The sequence below is a fragment of the Barbus barbus genome (assembly GCF_936440315.1).
Source record: "Barbus barbus genome assembly, chromosome: 36".
NCBI lineage: Eukaryota > Metazoa > Chordata > Actinopteri > Cypriniformes > Cyprinidae > Barbus > Barbus barbus.
Genome location: NC_136714.1, coordinates 21,006,162 through 21,027,810, shown reverse-complemented (window position 1 = coordinate 21,027,810; position 21,649 = coordinate 21,006,162). Strand labels below are relative to the sequence as shown.

The window sequence follows — 21,649 nt, the reverse complement described above, 5'->3', positions numbered from 1 at the left end:
ATTTATATATATATATATATAATTCATAGTGCTTAAAATTCATAACAGGGCACCTGCGTACAACTGCAGACGTCTTAGTGTTGTTCAGGTCTGATGGCGACTGAGTAACTGTGGAACAGACTCTTGTATTTGCTGCTTCTTAATGTTTCATACATATTCAAGAATTTGCTGATAAAAAGACACCTAACCCAAAACACTAATCCTGGCTTGGATTTGTTCCTAATAGACGGTATTGTTCTAAATGGAAATGCATCGCCGTCAAGGGTTTATCAGCCGAGTACACATTGTGTATGTTTACTAGAAAGATTTCTGTAAAATGCAAATCAAACACACACACACCCCTGCTGTTTTTTAACTAATCAAATGAAATGAGCACAAAAAGCTTATCAGAAGTAACAGAAAAAATCCCAAGTAAACCAAATCAGGCTTAGCTTTAAAGCGCTACTGCCCATTAGCTAGCGGAGATGATCACAGATAGTTTAGCTCAGAGATATGCATGTGTGACAGAGGATAAATGATGACTTATAGAAAAGGGCAGCGGTCCACTGGCACTTCCACAGCATTGAGGTTGTCATCAGCTGGCACAAATAAGATAAAGAGCTTTGGTTTATGGAAATAATAGCATAGACGGCTTTCATGAAAGACAAGGCAAATTCTTCACCCGAACCTCTCTTACGCACCAGTGGAAACTCATTTCCACACTCAATCTAAGGTATACAGGAGCACTTAAAACGACATCCATTTATTGAAGCTGGTGAGCTGTAAACAACGCAGCTTTAACATCGAGTGTTTGAAGACTCTTGCACATGCAAATTATCAGAAGTTCTCTATCTATACTGTCTCTCAATAACTATGTAATTGTCTCCCACTTGGAGTGAATGGAGGTTTTATTCATCTGTTTGTTCATTATTTTCAAGGGACAAAACTGCTTTATTAACATGCTTTATGAAGAAACTATTTTAGGAAAATTCTGTTATATGTTAATGGATAAATACACTACTGTTTGGGTTCTGTAAAATTTTTGTTGTTGTTTTTTGAAAGAAATAAATGCTTTTATTCATCAAGGATACAATAAAATAATCAAAAGTAAAAATAAAGTAAACATCTGTTATATTTTCATGGACAAATACACTATTGACAAGTTTGGGGCCAGTCATTTTTTTAAAGAAATAAATACTTTTATTCAGCTATTTATTCAGCAACAGAGGATGCATTAAGTTGATCAAAATTGAAAGACTTTCACATTGTTACAAAAGATTTCTATTTCAAATAGATTTTCTTTACGCACACACACACACATAAAATACTAAGTAATAATGAAAGCAATAATTTCTTGAGTAGCAAATGAGCATTAGACACTGAAGACTGGAGTACAAATGCTGAAAATTTTGCTTTGCCATCAATAGTTCTGTCAAATATAATAGTTCTGTTATGCATTTCACAATATTATAGAGCGCTATGAAATCTATAATATACTGTATATATCTTTTTCCCAAATTCTGTTTTTTCTCCATTGTTATTTGGTTTGGAATCAGTTTTTTTTTCTAGACTCTGTTTTAATGGTTAAATTAAATTTTATTAAATCAAAAAGCATGTCTAATTAATAGAATGTTTAACAAAAATTACATTTTAAAACATTTTTTAAACAAATTTATTTTTATTTTGACCTAATTCTGTGTTTTCCATTAATTTTCTGGATTACATTGTAATGGTTTCATTAAATTTTAATAACCAAAAGCATTTCTAAATAATTGATTTTATAAAAAATATATACCCCCCCCCCCCCCATTAAAAATAGGGATGTACCGATTCACTCAACTCACGATTAGATTCGATTCACGATTTTGATTTCACAATTCGATTTTCTCATGATTTTTTTTAACAAAATGAGATTGGCGCTTATGAACAGCAATGATACCGTGTTTCCTGAGTTACTGCTGTAAACAAAGCAGAGCTGTGCTTATGAACACTTGCCTACTTTAATATGCATCGTTCAGAGGCAAGATGAAAAGAAAATGCCATCTAAACTTTTCTAAAGACAGTCAGTTCACCTTTATACATTCATATAAACTCCTACCGCAATTGTATTGCGATTTGTTTAGCATCTCAACCGATTTGAATCGTCACATTTTTTAATCGATTATCAACCGGCTTGCAGTTCATTGTTACAGGTGCATCTCAGAAAATTTGAATATTGTGAAAAAGTTAATTTTTTCTTGTAACTTATTTCAAAAAGTGAAACTTTCATATATTTTAGATTCATTACATGTAAAGTAAAACACTTCAAAAGTTTTTTGGTTTTAATTTTGATGATTAGAGCTTACAGCTCATGAAAGTCAAAAATCAGTATCTCAAAATATTAAAATATTTACATTTGAGTTTCAATTAATGACCATCCCTACAGTATAAATTCCGGGTATCTCTTGTTCTTTGAAACCACAATAATGGGGAAGACTGCTGACTTGGCAATGGTCCAGAAGACGATCATTGACACCCTCCACAAAGAGGGTAAATCACAGAGGGTCATTACTGAAAGGGGTGGCTGTTCAAGGAGTGCTGTATCAAAGCATATTAAATGCAAAGTTGACTGGAAGGAAGAAATGTAGGAAAGAGTAAGAGAAAGAGAAAAGGTAGGAAGATGTGCACAAGCAACAGGGATGACCGCAAGCTTGAGAATACTGTCAAGCAAAGCTGATTCAAACACTTGGGAGAGCTTCACAAGGAGTGGACTGAAGCTGGAGTCAGTGCATCAAGAGTCACCACACTCAGACGTCTTCAGGAAAAGGGCTACCAAGCCAATTCTGAAACAGAAACATCGTCAGAAGCATCTTATCTGGGCTGTGGAGAAAAAGAACTGGACTTTTGCTCAGTGGTCCTCTTTTCAGGTAAAAGTAAATGTTGCTTTTCATTTGGAAATCAAGGTCTGGAGTCTGGAGGAAGACTGGAGAGGCACAGAATCCAAGCTGCTTGAAGTCCAGTGTGAAGTTTCTGAAGTCGATGATTTTGGGTGCTGTGACGTCTGCTGGTGTCGGTCCATTGTGTTTTAACAAGTCCAAAGTCAATGCAACTGTCTACCAGGAGATTTTTGAGCACTTTATGCTTCCATCTGCTGACAAGCTTTATGGAGATGCTGATTTGCTTTTCCAGCAGGACTTTAGCACCTGCCCACAGTGCCAAAACCACTTCCAAGTGGTTTGCTAACCATGATATTACTGTGCTTGATTGGCCAGCCAACATGCCTGACCTGAACCCCATATGGAATCTATGGGATATTTTCAAGAGAAAGATGAGAAACAGACGATCCAACAATACAGACGAGCTGAAGGTTCAATAGTGCCTCAGCAGAGCCACAGGCTGATCGCTTCCATGCCATTCCTCACTGATGCTGGAGTTTGTGCTAAAGGAGCCCCGACCAAGTATTGAGAGCATAAATGAACATACTTTAAAGAACTTTAACTTTTATGTTTTGCAAATCCTTTTTTTGATTGATCTTAGGAAATATTCTAATATTTTGAGATACTGATTTTTGACTTTCATGAGCTGTAAGCTCTAATCATCAAAATTAAAACCAAAAAACTTTTGAAGTGTTTTACTTTACATGTAATGAATCTAAAATATATGAAAGTTTCACTTTTTGAAATAAGTTACAAGAAAAAAATGAACTTTTTCACCATATTCTAATTTTCTGAGATGCACCTGTATATGATATGATGATTGTTTTTTTGTTTTTTTTTCAAAAGAAATTGTAAAATGCTAATGAAGTGACCCAGGGCAACTCTGAAGATTTTGGTCATGTGTTCATGTGTTCATGCACTCATATTGAGTAGACTGAAATCACTGCGAGTGTCACATGCACTTCAGCATATTCACATACACTACTCCATGCCATGTTGTGATTTAAGTGTACTGACCCTACTTTTGATTTATTAGTCTAAAATTTGGCAAATTCTGTGACATTCTGTGTTATACAATAAATTCTATTTTTTTATGACTGGATTTCGCAATTCTGCATCGCGGAAATCACAGGGCCCTAATGTTACTGTTTTTACTCTATTTTTAATCGAATACATGCACCATAGGTGAGCATAAGAGACTTCTTTCAAAAACGAAAAAAATCTTACCAATCAAGTACTTAAATGTAATTTGGTCATATCCTTATTACATAAGCGTCATGTACAGTAAACACATTAAAGGGATCATTGGATGCGAAAAGCACTTTTACAAGTTGTTTGAACATAAATGTGTGTTGGCAGTGTGTGTACACAACCACCCTATAATGATAAAAATCCACCCAGTTTGTTTTTTTAATCTACTAAAATCATTACCCCTTTCCCAAATCAAGCCGTTCTCAGCTTCTTGTCTGTTTGACGTTACGCAGACCAAGGCCCCTCCCATGATTGTTGACTGACACGGCCGTCTTACCTTAGACCCGCCCTGAGTGAGTTGTCTTCAGTCTGCCACTGTTTCGACACCGGAGTGGTTGTAGACAAGAATGTCTCCGTAGCGATTCAGGTGCTTTGTTGTTGGATGTAAAAATTAACATAGCAGTCGTCATTTACTTCCGACATCTGAGCCGCTGAAGACGCAGAGCATTAAAGTTACTTTCATTTTTGAAGGAAATGCACCCGGTGATCTACATAAATGCGCCTATGTTCACGCGAATCATTCATGATCCAGCTTCACCTACAGAAGAAGTGAGTATAAGGTTTTTTATGAATCTTTGCAAATCGCCTTTCCAAATAATATGCTAGTTAGCAAGTACCGCGGCTGAAGTTTACAGTCTCTCAGAAGAGAGGGGCGGGGTGAGCAGAGCTCATTAGCATTTAAAGAGGCATGCAACAAAATGACTTGCTCTGAAAAGAGCTGTTTTTGGCAAGGTAAAAAGTGTGGTTTTTACACTACCATTGAGAAATTTTAACCAATGTTATAGACTTTTCATTAAGACCGTAAAGAATAATATCAACTTGGAAAATGGGCATCCGATGACCCCTTTAAATCAGCTGCTATAATTTAATAAGTATGCATTTAGATGTAAACTTTCACCTTCTTCTCATCGCCGTCCTGCAGAAGCTGCATGTGGCTGCGGCCCTGACTGTTGGACTTGCGCAGGGTGGCACTGCGATGCTCTGTCAGCAGGTCAGGGGGTGGGGACACGCTGCGCCCCTCCGGATCCACCCAGGTGTAGACATGATTTGTGACATAACCGCCCGGTATCCGTCCCACAGAACGCACTGACATGGAGAGCTTTTTGCTGCCCTTCAGCACCTGTTAAAGAGAGACACAGTGACAGAGAGAAATAGCGGTACAATCAGTCTAGCGTGTCGGCTAAGCGATAAAAGGCAGAGACAGTTATGGGAATGTCAAGATATTCATGCGAAAATGCTAACATTTCCACTCCATAAGATAAAAAGCTTAATCAACACACATGCAGCACACAAACAAAGTAGCATACAGTGTCGACAAAGCTATCTGGATCAGCTCAAACTCAAGCTACAAGTTCCACAATTTAAAGCACAACAAAAAAAGCTAAATACACTAAAGCTATTTATGGAAGCAATATTTTAAAAAAATATAATTAATAAATAGCTAAATAAATAGAGAAAATAAATAAATAAAAAGTTAAAATAAATAGAGAAAAATAAATAAGCAGATAAACAAATCATTTAAAATGTTAAAAAATATTTAGAAGTTAAATTTTGAAACCATTTAAGTAGGCAATAACTTTAAAATTGTAACTAATAAATAGATAAAAAAACATTAATAAAAAGAAAAATAAATAAAAAGTTACAAATAAGTAAAAAGATAAAAAACAAATTACTTAAAATGTATAAAATATAAAAAGAGTATTATATAAATAAATAAAATTACATATATTTAAAAATATATGGAAAAGTGGTTCAAATCAATTAAAATATTTAAGATTTTTAACACTTGGTCAGATTGCGCAAGCGCAAACCATCTTTTGGCGTTAAAGTAGTACTGTCAGGATTTACTAAAGACGTGCATTAAAGAATTAGCGCTGACATGGCGTGGACAGTTATTTTTGCGCCTGACCTTATTGAATATGCATTTGTAGGAGTTTCCCTTTCAAACGCAAAATTTATGGGAGGAGAGTATTCAAATGAATCACGCAATGCAATTTACTAACGTTTGTGCTCGTCAAATTATTGGTATTTATGCCATCATTTAACGCTAAAAAAAGCATGTCTTAAAGCAGGTGGTAATTTGCGCTGCTCTTGGTAGATTACGCTGGTCATTATGGAAATTTTTTGTTCTTTAATGTGCGCATTGTCAGTAAATCACACATAGAATTTTCCCCTCCCGTAAGCGCTTTCATGGAATTGTGCTCTAATGCTAATTTGCCCTGTTTAGCAAATCTGGCACATCATTTTAAGCATATTTTTATTCATCCCAGTAAATTGAATCTTTTGATTTAGTTCACCAATAGCATTCAAATAGGATTCAGATTAACTTAATAATATACACTAAATACAACTCTAAACACTCTAATTATTCAAAAACATAGCAACAGCTAGGAGAATTTAACTAAATATTCATATAAATATATTCATATAATATTTATATAAACTAAATATTCATAAAATGAAGTCTAGACAATTCTGTGCAAGAATTTAAATGAATTGGTGGGTCATTTTAGAAGCAGTTTACTTACCTGAATTGTTTGAACAAACCAATTCAATTAAACAGATCAGTTTTTACAAAGCTACACATTGCTACTGGTTAGAAATGTTATTTTGAAAAGAGCTGAACACCTGAAATAAAAGTAAGTTAGCAGAGTTGCTCATGCTCAGATCTCTGCTCAGACACATACGATACAGGGGGAACATGGAAGTCCCTGTGGTGTTTGCCTCATTGGTCTCTGATGGCCTAGTATGCTCACTATCACCCCACAGATCAAACTGGCACTGCGGGACGCCACAAATTCAGCTGAGTGTGAAATTACACTGTTCTCTCTTCTACAACACACACATACACAGATACACTAAGCTGCCATTAAACACACACCTCCCAATGCAACCCCAGAAAGTATTATTGGCTTGAACTCCGAGAACTTCCTGTTCTCAGGGTGGCTTCACAGCATCTACTTCCCATGCAGTTCTGACTCCCTCGCAATGCACTTCAGAAACGGTTAGGGAGTTTGCGTCTGCATGCACGCTCTGTTGCGTATCTCTGACCTAGTTCTGCTGAATGTTTACTGAGTTATTTAAGTGGCAAAATACAGTGGGCCAGATTTGAAGTGTAACAAAATAAAGCTGTTTATTCGTGAGTCACTCCCTCAGTTGAAAATAAACACCAATGGTGCTTCGTTAATCCCCAAACATTTTTCAAAGCCCAAAGTTTGGATTTATTTAGTAGTTAATCTGGTCCGTAAGCATTTCAGTTCGTTTCTTGCCTGGTACAGGATTTGCCTGGGTTGTTTAAGTGGGAGACAAGTTGTTTTTTGGGGATATGGGAATGCAGAGAAAGACAAATAAAATTCAGATACATCAGAATGAACAAGGAAAAAGAGAAAGGGAAAAAATTAAAGACATCATAAAAATTTCTTAAAGGTATAGTTCAACCAGAAATTACATTCTGATGTTTTTCGCACCCTTATGTAGTTCCACATATGTTTGTGTTTTACAGAAAAATAAAATTTTAAATAACTGTACTGGTTGTTCTTTGAAATTATAATGAATTCAGACTAAAACTTGACATGAAAGAAAAAATACCATACAAGTATCAAAACAGTAGTCCATATCATATTATACTACCAGTCAGATGTTTAAATGTTTTTAAAAGTATCTTATGCTCACTATACGGCTACATTTATTTGAATTAAAAATACAGTAAAACTTTTTACTGTAAACACAGTAAAAAAAAAAATTGTGTTTTGTTTTAAGACGCACATTTTCAGCAGCCATTACTTCAGTTTCAAGTGTCACGTGATCCTTCAGAAATCATTCTAATATATTGATTTGGAGCTCATTTCTTTTTATTATCAATATTGAAAACAGTCGTGGTGCATATTATCTTTTTTCAGGATTCTTTGATGATCATTCAAAAGAACAGCATTCATTTTAAATTCATTTAAAATTATTTTTAAAATAAATATAAAAGTATTTGCTGTCACTTTATCAATTTATTATGTTCTTGGTGTATAAAAGTATTAATTTCTTTTAAAAAATTACCAGTCTTTTTGAATGGTAGTGTTTATTATTATATTATATTTATAATATATCTTGATGCTTTTATGATTCTTTTGTTTCTAAGTCCTATTCACTGTAATTGCATGAAAAAAAAACCTAGTACATTATTCAAAATTCTTCCTTTTATATTCCACAGAAGAAATAAAGTCATTCAAGTTTGGAACAACATGAGGGTGAGTAAATGGTATTCCTTTTTCAGTGAACTACTGCTTTAAGAGACTAGAGGAGAAGATAAAAAACAGCTTTGTCCCTGCTGTGAATACTAACAAATAAAAGAGCGCCTGGCAGCGAGATTCTTAATGCACCATCGCTGCTCTAAAGTGCTGACTGTGACACTGTCTGATGGAGTGTGTCAACAAATGAGTGGAGTAACCGAATACTGTTGGATGAGAGAGAGAGAGATGTAGGGATGGAGAAGGAGAGAAAGCAGGCAGCTTATCAAATGCCTCCTGCATATGATATGCCACAATGTCACTTTAGGAAAGCCAATAATGCCAATAATGTGGGAAAATGTATTAATAGCCCCAAGCAAGAATGGAAGGACATAATGAAAGAAAGTTTCATGCCACTGAGAAAGAAGGAAAATGTTGGGTTTAGCTCATCTAGAAAACTTAAACTCAACTACTTCCATAAATGTGACGTTACAGAGGTGAAACAACACCTTAAGATTAGATATGCACATTAGGAAGGAAAATAGTAATTTTTGATTTCAAATTTACTTTAAAGGCCATGAACACTTAAAGCTAATTGCTCCAAGTCATTTCAGATCTGAGCCTGATGACCTTACCAATTCACATGAACACCAGCACACACACACACAGAGCTGCCAGGCATTCTATTTATTTACTGCCATTTCCAATGGGACCGATAAAGCATGCGAGGGCAGAATGAGAAATCAAGTCGTAAATGCTGAATGTTTGAGCGTGTGACGTTCATGTGCAATGACCAGCTGGCACGGATACTGAAGCAAACAGAAAACACATACATAAACAGACAATCTGTGATTGTTGCTTTGAATTATCATAACAAAAAGGGGCCAATTAGATGATCACAAAGGGTAATTGGGTCTGGTTAGCAGTGCCGTGTGCTCAGAATGCGTTTATGAGATTACGCAGACGAGCTAGGAAGGGGCGCAGGAGACATTTGCATGTGATTGAGCGATTCTGGATGAAAACCAGGAGGATAATGAATATAAAATATTTAATAATCAATCTAGGACAATTAGATGGATAGGAGACAGTTTCTGTGCTCACATATGGTGCTTTTTGTGTAGATGTGATTACATTATCCCAACAGATATACAGTTCTTTCATATAGTACTGAGTTATGATTTTTGAACACCATAATACAGTGAAAAAGTAATATTGTGAAACATTTCAATTTAAAATAACTTTTTTCTATTTGAGTATATTTTAATATCTGATTAGCTCCTGTGATGGCAAAACCAAATTTTCAGCAGCCATTTATCCTCAGTGTCACATGATCCATCAGAAATCATTCTTAACATGTTGATTTGGTGCTCAAAAACATTTCACATCAATGTTGAAAATTTTATGCGAATCCTGATATGTACAGTACGTTTCTTTTTTTTCTTTTTTTGAGCATTTAATATTTTTATTCAGCAAGGATGAAAAGTATTAATTTCTCAAAAAAGAAAAGGAAAGAAAGAAAGGTACTGTATCTTTGTATCAAAGATTCATCTAAACTGTCAGATGTTTCTCCTAAAACTCTTTACAAGAAAAAGTAGATCCATATAAGACTGTGATTGCGAATATACAGATATAAATCTAATATGAATAACATTGCTGAGAATATTTGGTCTCAGAAGAATCTGATGAGAAACGTCTGAGTTCAAATTGAAATTTGATTGCAGACTTGGCACAGCTGAGATTACTAGGATGATTCTAAAGAAGCAGCAAGTCTTTCCATTAAAAGTTTCCATTAGATCTCGATTTAATCTCGTTTTTCACACTTTTCTTATCCCAGGATTAACCTTTTTTAATCCAGAGTTAAGGCCACTTTCAACCCTGGGTTAGCGTTGGCACCAGCAGCAGATAATGAATGATAAACTAAACAACACAGCCTCATTAGATACTCAAGCACTTTGTACAGCCGCATAAGCATTCGCATTGTAGTGTCTAAGTGGAATCCATTTAAAAAATGATGACAACCATATTAACTGAAGCATCTAAACCAGGCTGCACGCTTGCTGCAAGCTGTACGCTGGGCTAATGTTTTGAGCCTCGTAAATATACAACTAAGCTAGGGAAAGTAAAATTTTAAATTAACAAGTAACAATATTGTGATTCGAAACTCATTTTAACTTGTATTGTAACTGATTACAATACAACATTTCAAGTAAAAGTAATGCACCAAGTAACTTTAAAGCACTATGCTCGATTTCCAAGCATTAAAATTGCTTCTTTTTTTTCTTTTGCTTTAAAAAGTGTTCAATCCCCAACACAGTTAACATGCTATGACAAGCAGGCTGACCGTCCACCTGTGACTGCCATGAGTCATGTATTCCCCTTAGGCATTACTGCATAAGCAAAATCTCATCTGCCAAAGCAAAAATGAAACAATTTCTCATTTATTCCTTATAATGAGAGACCAGGCACAACAAAGTGCAATTTTAACAATAGTTCCTCACAAAAGGATAATGAATTATGCTCAAAGTTAAGTAGTAAAATGGCAGAACTTGTCAGAAATGTCATTGGAGAACAACATGTGTTGCCGGCAGTGAGGTCTGATATAGTTCGACAGCTCTAGACAGCACTGACATCTTTCAACAGTTCTGTCCAGAGCTGTGGCATCTTATGCTGGATGTATCGATCGGACTACGCCGAGCTGTTACAGCAAACATTTCTCGCTCTCTCTAAGTATCCTTCTTTCCATCCATCACCCTTCGCTGTTTTCCAACTTCTTGTCTCATCTCTCATTCTTATTTATGAGTTATTTAGCAGGGGGACAAGCAGGATAGAAAAGACAGGAGTGTGAGAGAGAGCGCTTGACTTAAGGGCAGATTTTGTGCTTGAATCAGGGGGAAGATTAAGGGAGATTTTTCACTCTGACTGAAACATGAGAGAATAGTTTAAGAGGTTTTGCAAACAACAAAAACAGACAAAGCATGGTGGGACATACAAATATAGTACCGACAAACAACAAGATCATCTCTACGGGCTTGTTGAAGACGTCTATGTCAGGGAGAATTGTTTCAGCTAAATCAAAGCTGACAGGAGACAGGATAAACACACTAATGCTCTCCTCAAAATGCAAAAACAGCTCGAATCAGACTCTCAAATGTATGCAAATACCGTATGAACCCTGTCAAAGCACAACACTGCAAAAAATCCATTACTTAATCAGTATTTTTGTCTCGTTTTGCATTGAAAACCATCTAAACATCCTTAAAACAAGATCAATTTACTGGCGAAGAAAAATTTCAAAAGATATTAAGACTTGACAAACCTGATGAGAAATAATATTTGAATGAGATCGGAGAATTAGTTTATATGCTGAAGAACCAGTGCTCTATGTTACAGTTGCATCATGTCCTATAATCAGCTTCACCCAGATACCACCAGTGCTGTCACGCTAAAGGAGATCTGCTTTTCCCAATGGGCCGTAGCATGGATACTTGGTCCTACATGTCCGAGCAAATGCTTTTAGAGACCCACAAACCAATGCGTTCACAAGCATACGGACTCACAGCAAAGAAAACATAAACGTATGACCTTTATATAACAGATAAAAGCACTTAGAACAGCACAAATTCACATGAACATTTATATTGCGTGAGATACACAATCTGTTTTCCACTGGCTAAGTGTGAGAGATTGGAAATGTGTAACAAGAAAAGACTGTAATTACAACAGGGGATGTAGTCCTGTTGGGCAAACTCAAATAAGATTTATTCTGTGAGATCTTATTATTGTGTTGTCAAATGGTGCCACCGGCAGCACTCGCCAGTGCTGTATTCTACATTTGGTTATGGAATGATATCTCATTTTCTCTCTGCCTGGAAGTGAGGGAAAGATGAATAAATTGAGAATGATTCATTGAGAAATGGGAAAAAATATCTACTATTCGTGTCCATGACCTGTTCTACATTTGCTCCCGGACCTCTTGTATTTGCTTCTGAGGTGAAAGGTGGCAGAAAATTAACAGAATTTAAATTTTTGTGTGAATTATTCCTGTGAAGTCTGTAATTTCTTGATTTTAAGAATTTGGACAGAAATTTACAAGTGAAAACAGTCCAAAGCAGTTCTAAACAAATATGGATTTTGATGTGAGGGGACAACAGGAGATGGACTTTTTCACTGGAGGAAGTGCGATTATGAATTATGGATGGTATTTAAGCCAGAGTCAAAGGTTTTAAGGTATTTTTTTTATTATAAACATGCTGATTTTCACTTCACAAGACATTAATTGATGGACTGGAGTCATGTGGATTATTGGGATGTTTTTATCAGCTATTTGGACTCTCATTCTGACGGCACCCATTCACTGCAGAAGATTCATTGGTGAGGGAGTGATGTAATGCTAAATTCCCCCAAAATCAGTTCTGATGAAGAAACAAGCACATCTACATCCTGGATGGTCCGAGGGCGAGTACATTTTTAGCAAATATTAATTGTCAGGTGAACTATACCTTTAAAAGCTAAATGTTCTTAAAGATTCCCACTCTTTTTAACATATACTTGAATTTTACAGTCATTTGTGATTTTTTTTTTTAATTTTCACAATTTCAACAAGATAAAAACTGAATTAATTAGATTTTATTATTTTAATTTTAACATAGATTTTATACATTACTAAAAATCACACTTTTAAAATCATGCTACCTCATATGTGACCCTGGACCACAAAACCAGTCATAAAGGTCAATGTTTTTTTAATTGAGATTTATACATTATCTGAAAGCTGAATAAATAAGCTTTCCAATGATGTATGGTTTGTTAGGATAGGACAATATGTGGCCGAGACACAACTATTTGAAATTCTGGAATCTGCAAAAAAAAAAAATCTAAATATTGAGAAAATCGCCTTTAAAGTTGTCCAAATTAAGTTCTTAGCAATGCATACTAATCAAAAAATAATTGTTGATATATTTATGGTAAGAAATTTACTAAATATCTTCATGGAACATGATCTTAATTTCCTAATGATTTTTGGCATAAAAGAAAAATCGTTAATTTTGACCAATACAATGAATTGTTGGCTATTGCTACAGATATACCTGAGCGACTTATGACTGGTTTTGTGATCCAGAGTCACATATATCAAGGTTTTCCAAGGTTGTGGGAACTCTGGTTCTTCAATGAAAATAATAAAAATACAATAAATAAAAAACAAATCATTAAGTCATCTTTAAAGTTTTCTGAGGCCCCCTAGTGTGCCCTGACCCCCTGGTTGAGAACCACTGGTGTACAGACTATAAGAAAGCCTCTTGTAGGTTGATTTCCCTAAAAAGTGTAAATACTGTGATTCTGTGTTGCTACCAATAAGAATTTCAACCAGGCCAACACAACACCTATGGCTCAACCAATGGTGTGAATTTAGGGCAGGACAGTGTTTAATCATTATCATTTTATATTCAATCTCACAAAAATGTAGCTCACAATATATACCTCTTTTCAGTCTGGAACAGTCATGACAGCTTTCCACAGTTCAGTTCACCTCTCTGTTCTCCAGCTCTCGCTGCACAGGTTACCTCAGTTCATTATTTGTGCTCTGCTTGTGCTGGCAAGATAGAGAGTGACCCTGGGACCATACCACAAGCGTGTGTGAATGGCTAGCTGGGAAGAGCTGTTGACCCTGGGCTCAAAACCATCCATCTCCTCTGCTGGGACTGGAGAGCGAACACAGAGGCATGGAACTCTCTCTTTATTATGAAAAAGCGTTAATCACTTGTCCTAGTAATAAGATGAGGAGCAGACGAAAAGAGAGAAGCACTGATTTTGATAACACTTAAATCAAAGAAATAGCACGAATCAGGACGAGTGTTTATCATTGCTTGCAACCCTGCCAAACACTGCAGCAAGTTCAAAATGAGCTTCTCAAGGGCCCAGACTAGAGTTTTAACTCTTTAACTGGCCTCCCAAGCATGTGATAGAGCATGTTTTAAGTCACAATGCATATTTCTATTTCCAGAGGTGGAAAGTAACAAATTACATTTACTCACGTTACTGTAATTGAGTAGCTTTTTTGTGCACTTCTACTTTTTTAAAGTGATTTTTAAAATCTGTCATTTTACTTTTACTTAAGTATATTTTGATTGAAGTATTGTAGCTACTACGCTACATTTTAAAACGCATTAATTACAGAGTAAAAAAATAAAAATAAATCTAATTCTGCTGAAGATGAACTCGAAGGAAATGAAGTGAACCCCTGGCCATGTTTATGCTCTATTATGCAGTGTAAGCTGTGTTTGCCTATGGAGACCAAACTAGCAGCTTATAAAATCTCGACATCACCCCTTCGCAAGCATGTAACTTAGAGGTAAGGTAAATACTTACATCGTTGCATTGGTGGTTAAAATGAAGCTTTGGCAGTTTAGCAAAAGGTTTTGCACAAATTAGCCAAAAAGACAGTGGTGCAGGGTATGCGATATTCTCTGCGACAATATCATAATTGCTGTTTTAACGATGTGCGATTTGTTATCATCAGTATTTAGCCAAAAACCAATCAAAATACCCTACCCTGTGTGAAGTCTAGTAGATTAGACTAGTGCACACGTGCATTTAGAGTGTGTTCTTTCACTGCGTGATTCAGTCTGTTAAAATACATTTAAAATTATCACAAAATTGAAGATATAGGTGCAGAAAATGTATATTTATATAATTTCATATAGTAAATCAATAGCACATGAAGTGTGCCGTTTTTCTCCAAAAATCAGCATGATTGCATATAGATGTTTGTTTTACAACGGTTCAATAAACAAGAAATTAATGAAAATATGCATTTTAGACACCATATTGCCTGTTTTTGTTCTGTTTCGACAACAAAAATAATCCCAAACACAGCCACAGCACTGCTTTGCATCTCTGAGCAACATGACGGTGTTTCGTTCGGTTGATTCGGTTGTTGCAATCGCTCACTTATTAACAGTGACTTACACCTACTGGCGGTTTCAATTTCACATTTAAAGTATCTTTTGATTTTTTTTTTTATTATTATTTCAAACGAGTATTCAACATTTTATGTCTTATATATCAAAACATTATTTCTGCATTTGTAACTGCAGACTAAATGCATTCATGTCCTGCATTAAACTGTGTAAATATGTCTAAATGCCACTTCAGTTGAAGCTTCTGTGTTTCCTCTGCATTGCAAAGATGAATTTTGTTGATACTGATTTAATTTGCCTGGTAACAGCCCAAATGTCTTATTATTCTAAATAACTGATTCATTTAATTAAAAACAACTAGTTTGAGATTTATAGGCCTATCCCAGTAGTGTCAAACTCATTTCCTGGAGGGCCGCAGACCTGCCGAGTTTAGTTCCAACCCTGCTCCAACACACATGCCCTGTAGTTTTCAAATAAGCCTAAATGATTAGATTAGAATAGATAACACCCTAATTAAACACATCTGATCCAGCTGGATCAGATGTGTTTAATTAGGATTATATCTATACTTTTGTAGGGCTGTGGCTCTCCAGGAACTGAGTTTGACACCCTTGGCCTATCCCATTTTTGCGTCCCACTGTTAAAAAGTAATTTTTATTCTGAGTAAATTTTTAAACGAGCTACTTTTTTACTTTTACTTGAGTAGATTTTTAGACTGGTACTTTTAATTGTACTCAAGTAAAATTTCATTAAGGTAATGGTACTTTTAATTGAGTAAAATATTTTTGTACTCTTTCCACCTCTGTCTATTTCCAACATCACACACATGCTGTATATATAAACTATAGTAAAGTTTGAAGAACAAAACAAAAGTTAAAAAAGCATACTTTTGTCCCTGTCAATTTCTATTTTCTTATATTTCTTGAATTGTGATGCTATTCTTCAATGCATTGAATGGTGATCTGATTTTCAGAATCCTCTGGGAGGCGTATGAATTCAGAGTTTGTTTTTATGTGTTTGTGTATCAGGAGAAAGATGAAGTGTTGCCTCTGGATCTACTCGATCTGGATCTAGCTTTCTCTGGTACGTTCAGTGGTCACCTGTGCGTAAAATTAACTCCACCACCTGGGTCACTGCCAAAAGGATGCTTGCCTACAAAACACACACACACACACATAAACTAACATGACCCGACACAATGATTCAAACAGAGGCCAGTGGTGCCAGCCATGTAATAGCAGAGTATTTAATGTTGGTTGTTTTATCAAACATCAAAGTCTCATTCAGAAGGTGAAAAAAGTGGATTTCAAATGCAAATGCAATCAAGTTCAGTCACAGGCCTGCTTGATTTAAAAACCTGTATGTTTGTATTAGTAGAATATGTATGTATCATCAAATTATGTTTACCACAGACCTTTATAAACTGAAAAAACATTGTAAAACACCATATGAATATCTAGAGGAAACCCATAGCAAACTAGTTTAACATTTAAACATTAAAATAACAAAATTAAGTTGCAGCAGATGTTTATCACTGAGTGATTCTTTTTAATGCTCTTAAAAGTATAAAACAGGCTTGTGTGCAGCTTGTGTATTAAAATAAATAGACAGCTTTGTCCAGAAATTACGGACCTTCTCAATTAAATCATATTTTTGAATCATAAAAAAAAAAATCAAACATGAAAAAAAACATCATTACGCATTGTCTTAACCACAATTAGCCTGGCTTCTCTTATAGGGTTTCTTGGATATCTACATGGGTCTATTTTAAAAAAGCAGCCTTATTAAAGTAGCTTTTTCTAGCAACTTCCAAGAAAAGACTAGGAGGTTGAATATGTTGAATCCAGCAGCGTTGACTTCTGAAAAACCCTTATTTCATTTTTGAGCACACTGTGCTTTGTGGGATGTGTTTATGTGAGAAATCAGGCTGTAATTGTGTTTCTAGCCCTGATTTCTGTCTCCTGGAGTGTTATTTCCTTTTCTGTGGGATCAGCCAGTTAGGTTGAGCACATAAAGATGGTCTGACTGTCCGGATCACTTCATTAGTGGCTTGTCAGTGTCACTTGTGGCCTTTTCAACCGGGTCCAATTATGGTCCACCCACCGGCTCGAGAGAGGAAGGAGCAGACGTGCTTGAGTCATGCGCGGCCGTGTTAGCACAGGGAATCAAATCACACATGGCAAACGGCAGCCAAATTTAATTATACAAAAGATAATCTGCTAGATATCTGCCTGCCGTTCAGACACACTTCGATACATATGTCCACCTACAGATGCAGACAGGATGCAACAATGAAAACTGAAGCGGACTAATTCAACTGTGTAAGAGGCAATTTAGTCAAATTCAATCTACATACACATATACATTCTTAATCTGTAGTTTTGTCTTGTATTCCATCCTTATTGATAAAACATGACAAGCTGTAGAAGGTATAATTGCTTTCAGAAATTATATACCAGATTATTTTATGAAAGAAATCACTACTTGTATTCAATACGGATGCAATAAATTGATCAAGTAAAAGACATTTATGATGATTGATATATTGATAATAATAAAATTATATTAATAATTTTATTTTATTTATTATTTTCTATTAAATGCTGTTCTTGTGAACTTTCGTTTTATTGAAAAAAAAATTCAACATTGATAAGAAATGTTTATTGAACCGCAATATTAGACACTAAAGAGAGCAGTAATGGCTGCCATTACAGGAATAAATAAATTATATTTTAAAATATATTCATAGAAAATGTTTAGTTTAAATTGTAATAGTATTTCACAATATTCCTCTTGTTTTTAGTGTATTTTTGATCAATTAATGCACTGTAAAAAAAAAAAAAAGTTAAGCCAACTTAAAATTCTTAAGGCAACCAGCTTCAACAGATTTTTGAGTTCTCAACTTTTTGTTGTATAAACTTAAAACAAGAAGTTGAGAAAACTCAAAAATCTCTAAATTTTTTTACAGTGTGCAGCCTTGGTGAGACTTTTCAAAAATATAAATCTTACCGACTCAAAACGTTTGAACGATAGTGAATGTCAAGATTACATAAAATTATTTACAATTTATACTTTTTTTATACCTGAAGAAATATTTATTTATTTATTTATAAGTAATTTAGTCTTACGGCATTATACACATGCCTGAATTTCGTAAAATATAGCAGTATGTGGGAGTAAGAGTTGTTTATTTGTTGTTTTCAATAAAACTAGAATCCTGTGGAACACACAAACTTAAAAACATACTAAGAGACAATGGATAGATAATAGAAAAGGGGAAGCGAGATATCTTCCACATGATATCTTCTCACCCGGCAACACAAACTGAAGCAAAAATATTTCAAAAACAGCTGTGGGCTTGTTTCTGACCGACCACCGATCAATTTCCTTCACATCAAGCTCCTCGCAAAGATGAAAAAGAAAATGAGAGTTAGAAAGACAAAAAAGGGAAAGAGATGGACTAGCTTGTTGACTTAGCTCTTCAATTACATGCTCCCTTCCCTAGTGGTGCTTTAATTTTACGTTCAATCCTGTGGCGTTTCACCGCAGGTCTCATTGGGTCTGTCTGGGTGATAAGACAGAGTCCCGCTTATCATTTCAGCCATCATCACTCTCACATACTCACACACACTCTCTCTCTCTCTCTCTCACACACACACACACACACACAATCAACCTCACTGATTTCACTGCCAAGAGCTTAAGCTCTCCGCAAACAAAGATACGGCAGGGTTTACTGGATAATTTCCACTCTCCGCTTAGTCTCTAACTCTCTGCTTACCTTATCTTAACCCTCACCCACAGGGTTGTGACTAGTACTCAACAAACTGGAAAACACTGTACAGAAGGCTATAGTGGGTTTGTATTTGGTCAACAGATGTTAAATTAATGAGACTGCGCTAGGCTAATTTCGAAACACTATGATGAGGTCACGGACCACTCGTAGAAAAATGAAAAGGAGAAATTTCAAAGCTCAATCCGGCAGCTGCAAGAAAGGGAATTCAGCCTTACAGTTAAGAGAGCAAATTAACTTTTATTCTAGAACATACACCAGCTGCACCAGCATGAACAATGCATATTTTTAAAAGTCATTTAAACCCAATTAAGCTAAATTTATGATTTATGACAATTTCTTATTCAAGTAGATAGGAGCTGCTCTAAAAGGAGCACCAAAAGAACTAATTCAGATTAGTTCAATTTATACAACGAAAACAAATAGATTGAGCTATATCAGCATTGAACAGAGCAGTATAATAGTTCTTAAGCTGAACACACTCGAATATGAACTGCACTAAATATGAAAATAAAGATAGTTTATGAAAGTGTGCGCACTGCAACAATCCACTGGGCTGTATTTCTGCATGTGCAATTTATGTGACATTAAAAACAGCAATGTAGCTTTATTACGGTACTGTTGCAGCGTTAATGCAAAAGTTTTTTAGTATTTTTTTACGCTGAAAGACATACAGAAATGAAGATCTTACAATTTACTAATGGAGCCAAACTGAGATCTCCATTTCCCTGGAACTGAATCATAAAATGCCTTAGAAATGAAGATACCAAAAGAAAAGTTTGTTAAGAACTCAGATATTAACATATCTTTAATACTTCTGGAGTTACAGACATTTTTGAATGGTCACCTTTGGCATATTGCTAAAGTTAACTAATTTTACCAACAGACCTGCCAATCACTGTGTAAAAATGAAATAATTATACTGGTAAAAGTTTTTTTCTGAAGTTTTCTTAAGTTAATTTGGCTCCAAATCTCAGGTGAAAATTGTCACTTTGACCCCCTCTACAAAATAGTGGATTACTTGGTAATTATTCACACATGGCATTTTTATATTTTGGCTTTCATCGCCATTTATCCATATCTTTCTTCAGAATTAAAATATTAACAAATTAAATTTTTTTTAGGAAGTTTCTGAAATATGGTTGATATGACATGGAATGACCCAGCTTGATTTTTCAGGAACTTCACATTATAAAACAGCTGAGCTACTGTCACGTTACTGAAAAATGTAGTTACAGTAACTTGCTTTCTTTACAACTTTTAGTTAGTTAATCCTTAGCATCAGTGCACATACCTGCACAGTCCAATCAAAATTATCCATATGGAGGGAAATGCATATCATGAAAGTGAAATTATTTCAATATATAAACAATGGAAATCTCCAGCATGACAAGTTGGTCACATGGCACTTAAATGACCGATTGCATTGTAGTGGGAAAGCATTCTCATGAAAAACACAGCTCTCCTCAGCAGCATACAATATTGTAACCGCAGGAAAGCAGTCACTGGCCTCTACAACAAAATTAATCAATATCCATTTAGGGGCCATTTTTTAGTTGTTGTTTCGGCTACACTAATGCAAGCCACTATCCAAGGCAGAAGGCCGGGTCAATATTTCCAACCCCACATTTTCACTCGTCCAAGAAAAATAAAAGGAAATTCACTACAAAGGCCAATTTCCTAATTCCTAATTACAAATACTGAAACCACAAACACATCAGCATTGATTAACATCATATCAGCCAACTGCACCTAAAAGTGACATGACAGGCCACGCATACAGCCAGTGAGTTTTCTTGTTCCTCTCTGTTCAGCACGGAGCTAAATTACATGAGGCTTGCTCATTAAGCATAAAGACTATGAGGAAGTCATTAAGTAATGGCTGGACTATGAGAGACCAATAAACAAGGCTTGCACAATAAGCCCCTGCAGAGACAGACTTAACAGCCATTTATGTTGAGGACATCAGGGGACCGATAATAATTTTATAGCATCCGTTCTTTCATCTTAATCCATTACTAAATACACTGGTGGCTTGCAACACACACAAGAGGAGGGGGAAAAAGGGAAGTGTTCTTTCACACTCTCTCAGGTATTGGTCATACAAAATTAGGATTACTAGGATTGCTATAGAGTACATTACAGTTTATACAACAGTGATGTTTGGTCCTGTAATCTGACTGGGAAAGTGGTAATACAATATTTTGCCAATTAATTTAATAAAAATACAGATTTTCTTTTTTATTAGCAGACACTCATAATTACTGGAGAAAGATTATTTTGCAAATCCAAAGCAAATCAACTTTTTGAATTTGAAGGCATTCCAACTGGGTTACTGTAACTTTTACTATCCAAATTTTCATTTCTCTGATCGCAAATGGAATTTAAGAAGTAGCTATACAGTATGTGCTTTTGTATGTCAAAGGCTGCTTACAGCTGAATTACAGTGTATGAAAACAGGTTTCATATATGCTAGACTGATGTCTGCTGTATTCCATTAAAGGAGGATGCTTTTGCTAATGCATGATATTAGAAGTCACTTCCACCCTGCACTGTTCTCGCCCACTCCATCCTATA

At 35.4% G+C, this 21,649-nt stretch overlaps 1 protein-coding gene across 1 annotated transcript in view; it reads right to left on the bottom strand.

Moving 5' to 3' along the window:
- LOC306856080 (whirlin-like) overlaps positions 1-21,649 on the bottom strand; it is an 83,547-nt gene that overhangs the window by 42,127 nt on the left and 19,771 nt on the right. The window contains exon 3 of the mRNA XM_079395088.1: positions 5,044-5,265. Within this exon, the coding sequence (XP_079251214.1) occupies positions 5,044-5,265 (222 nt within the window). The remainder of the gene's footprint in view (positions 1-5,043; positions 5,266-21,649) is intronic.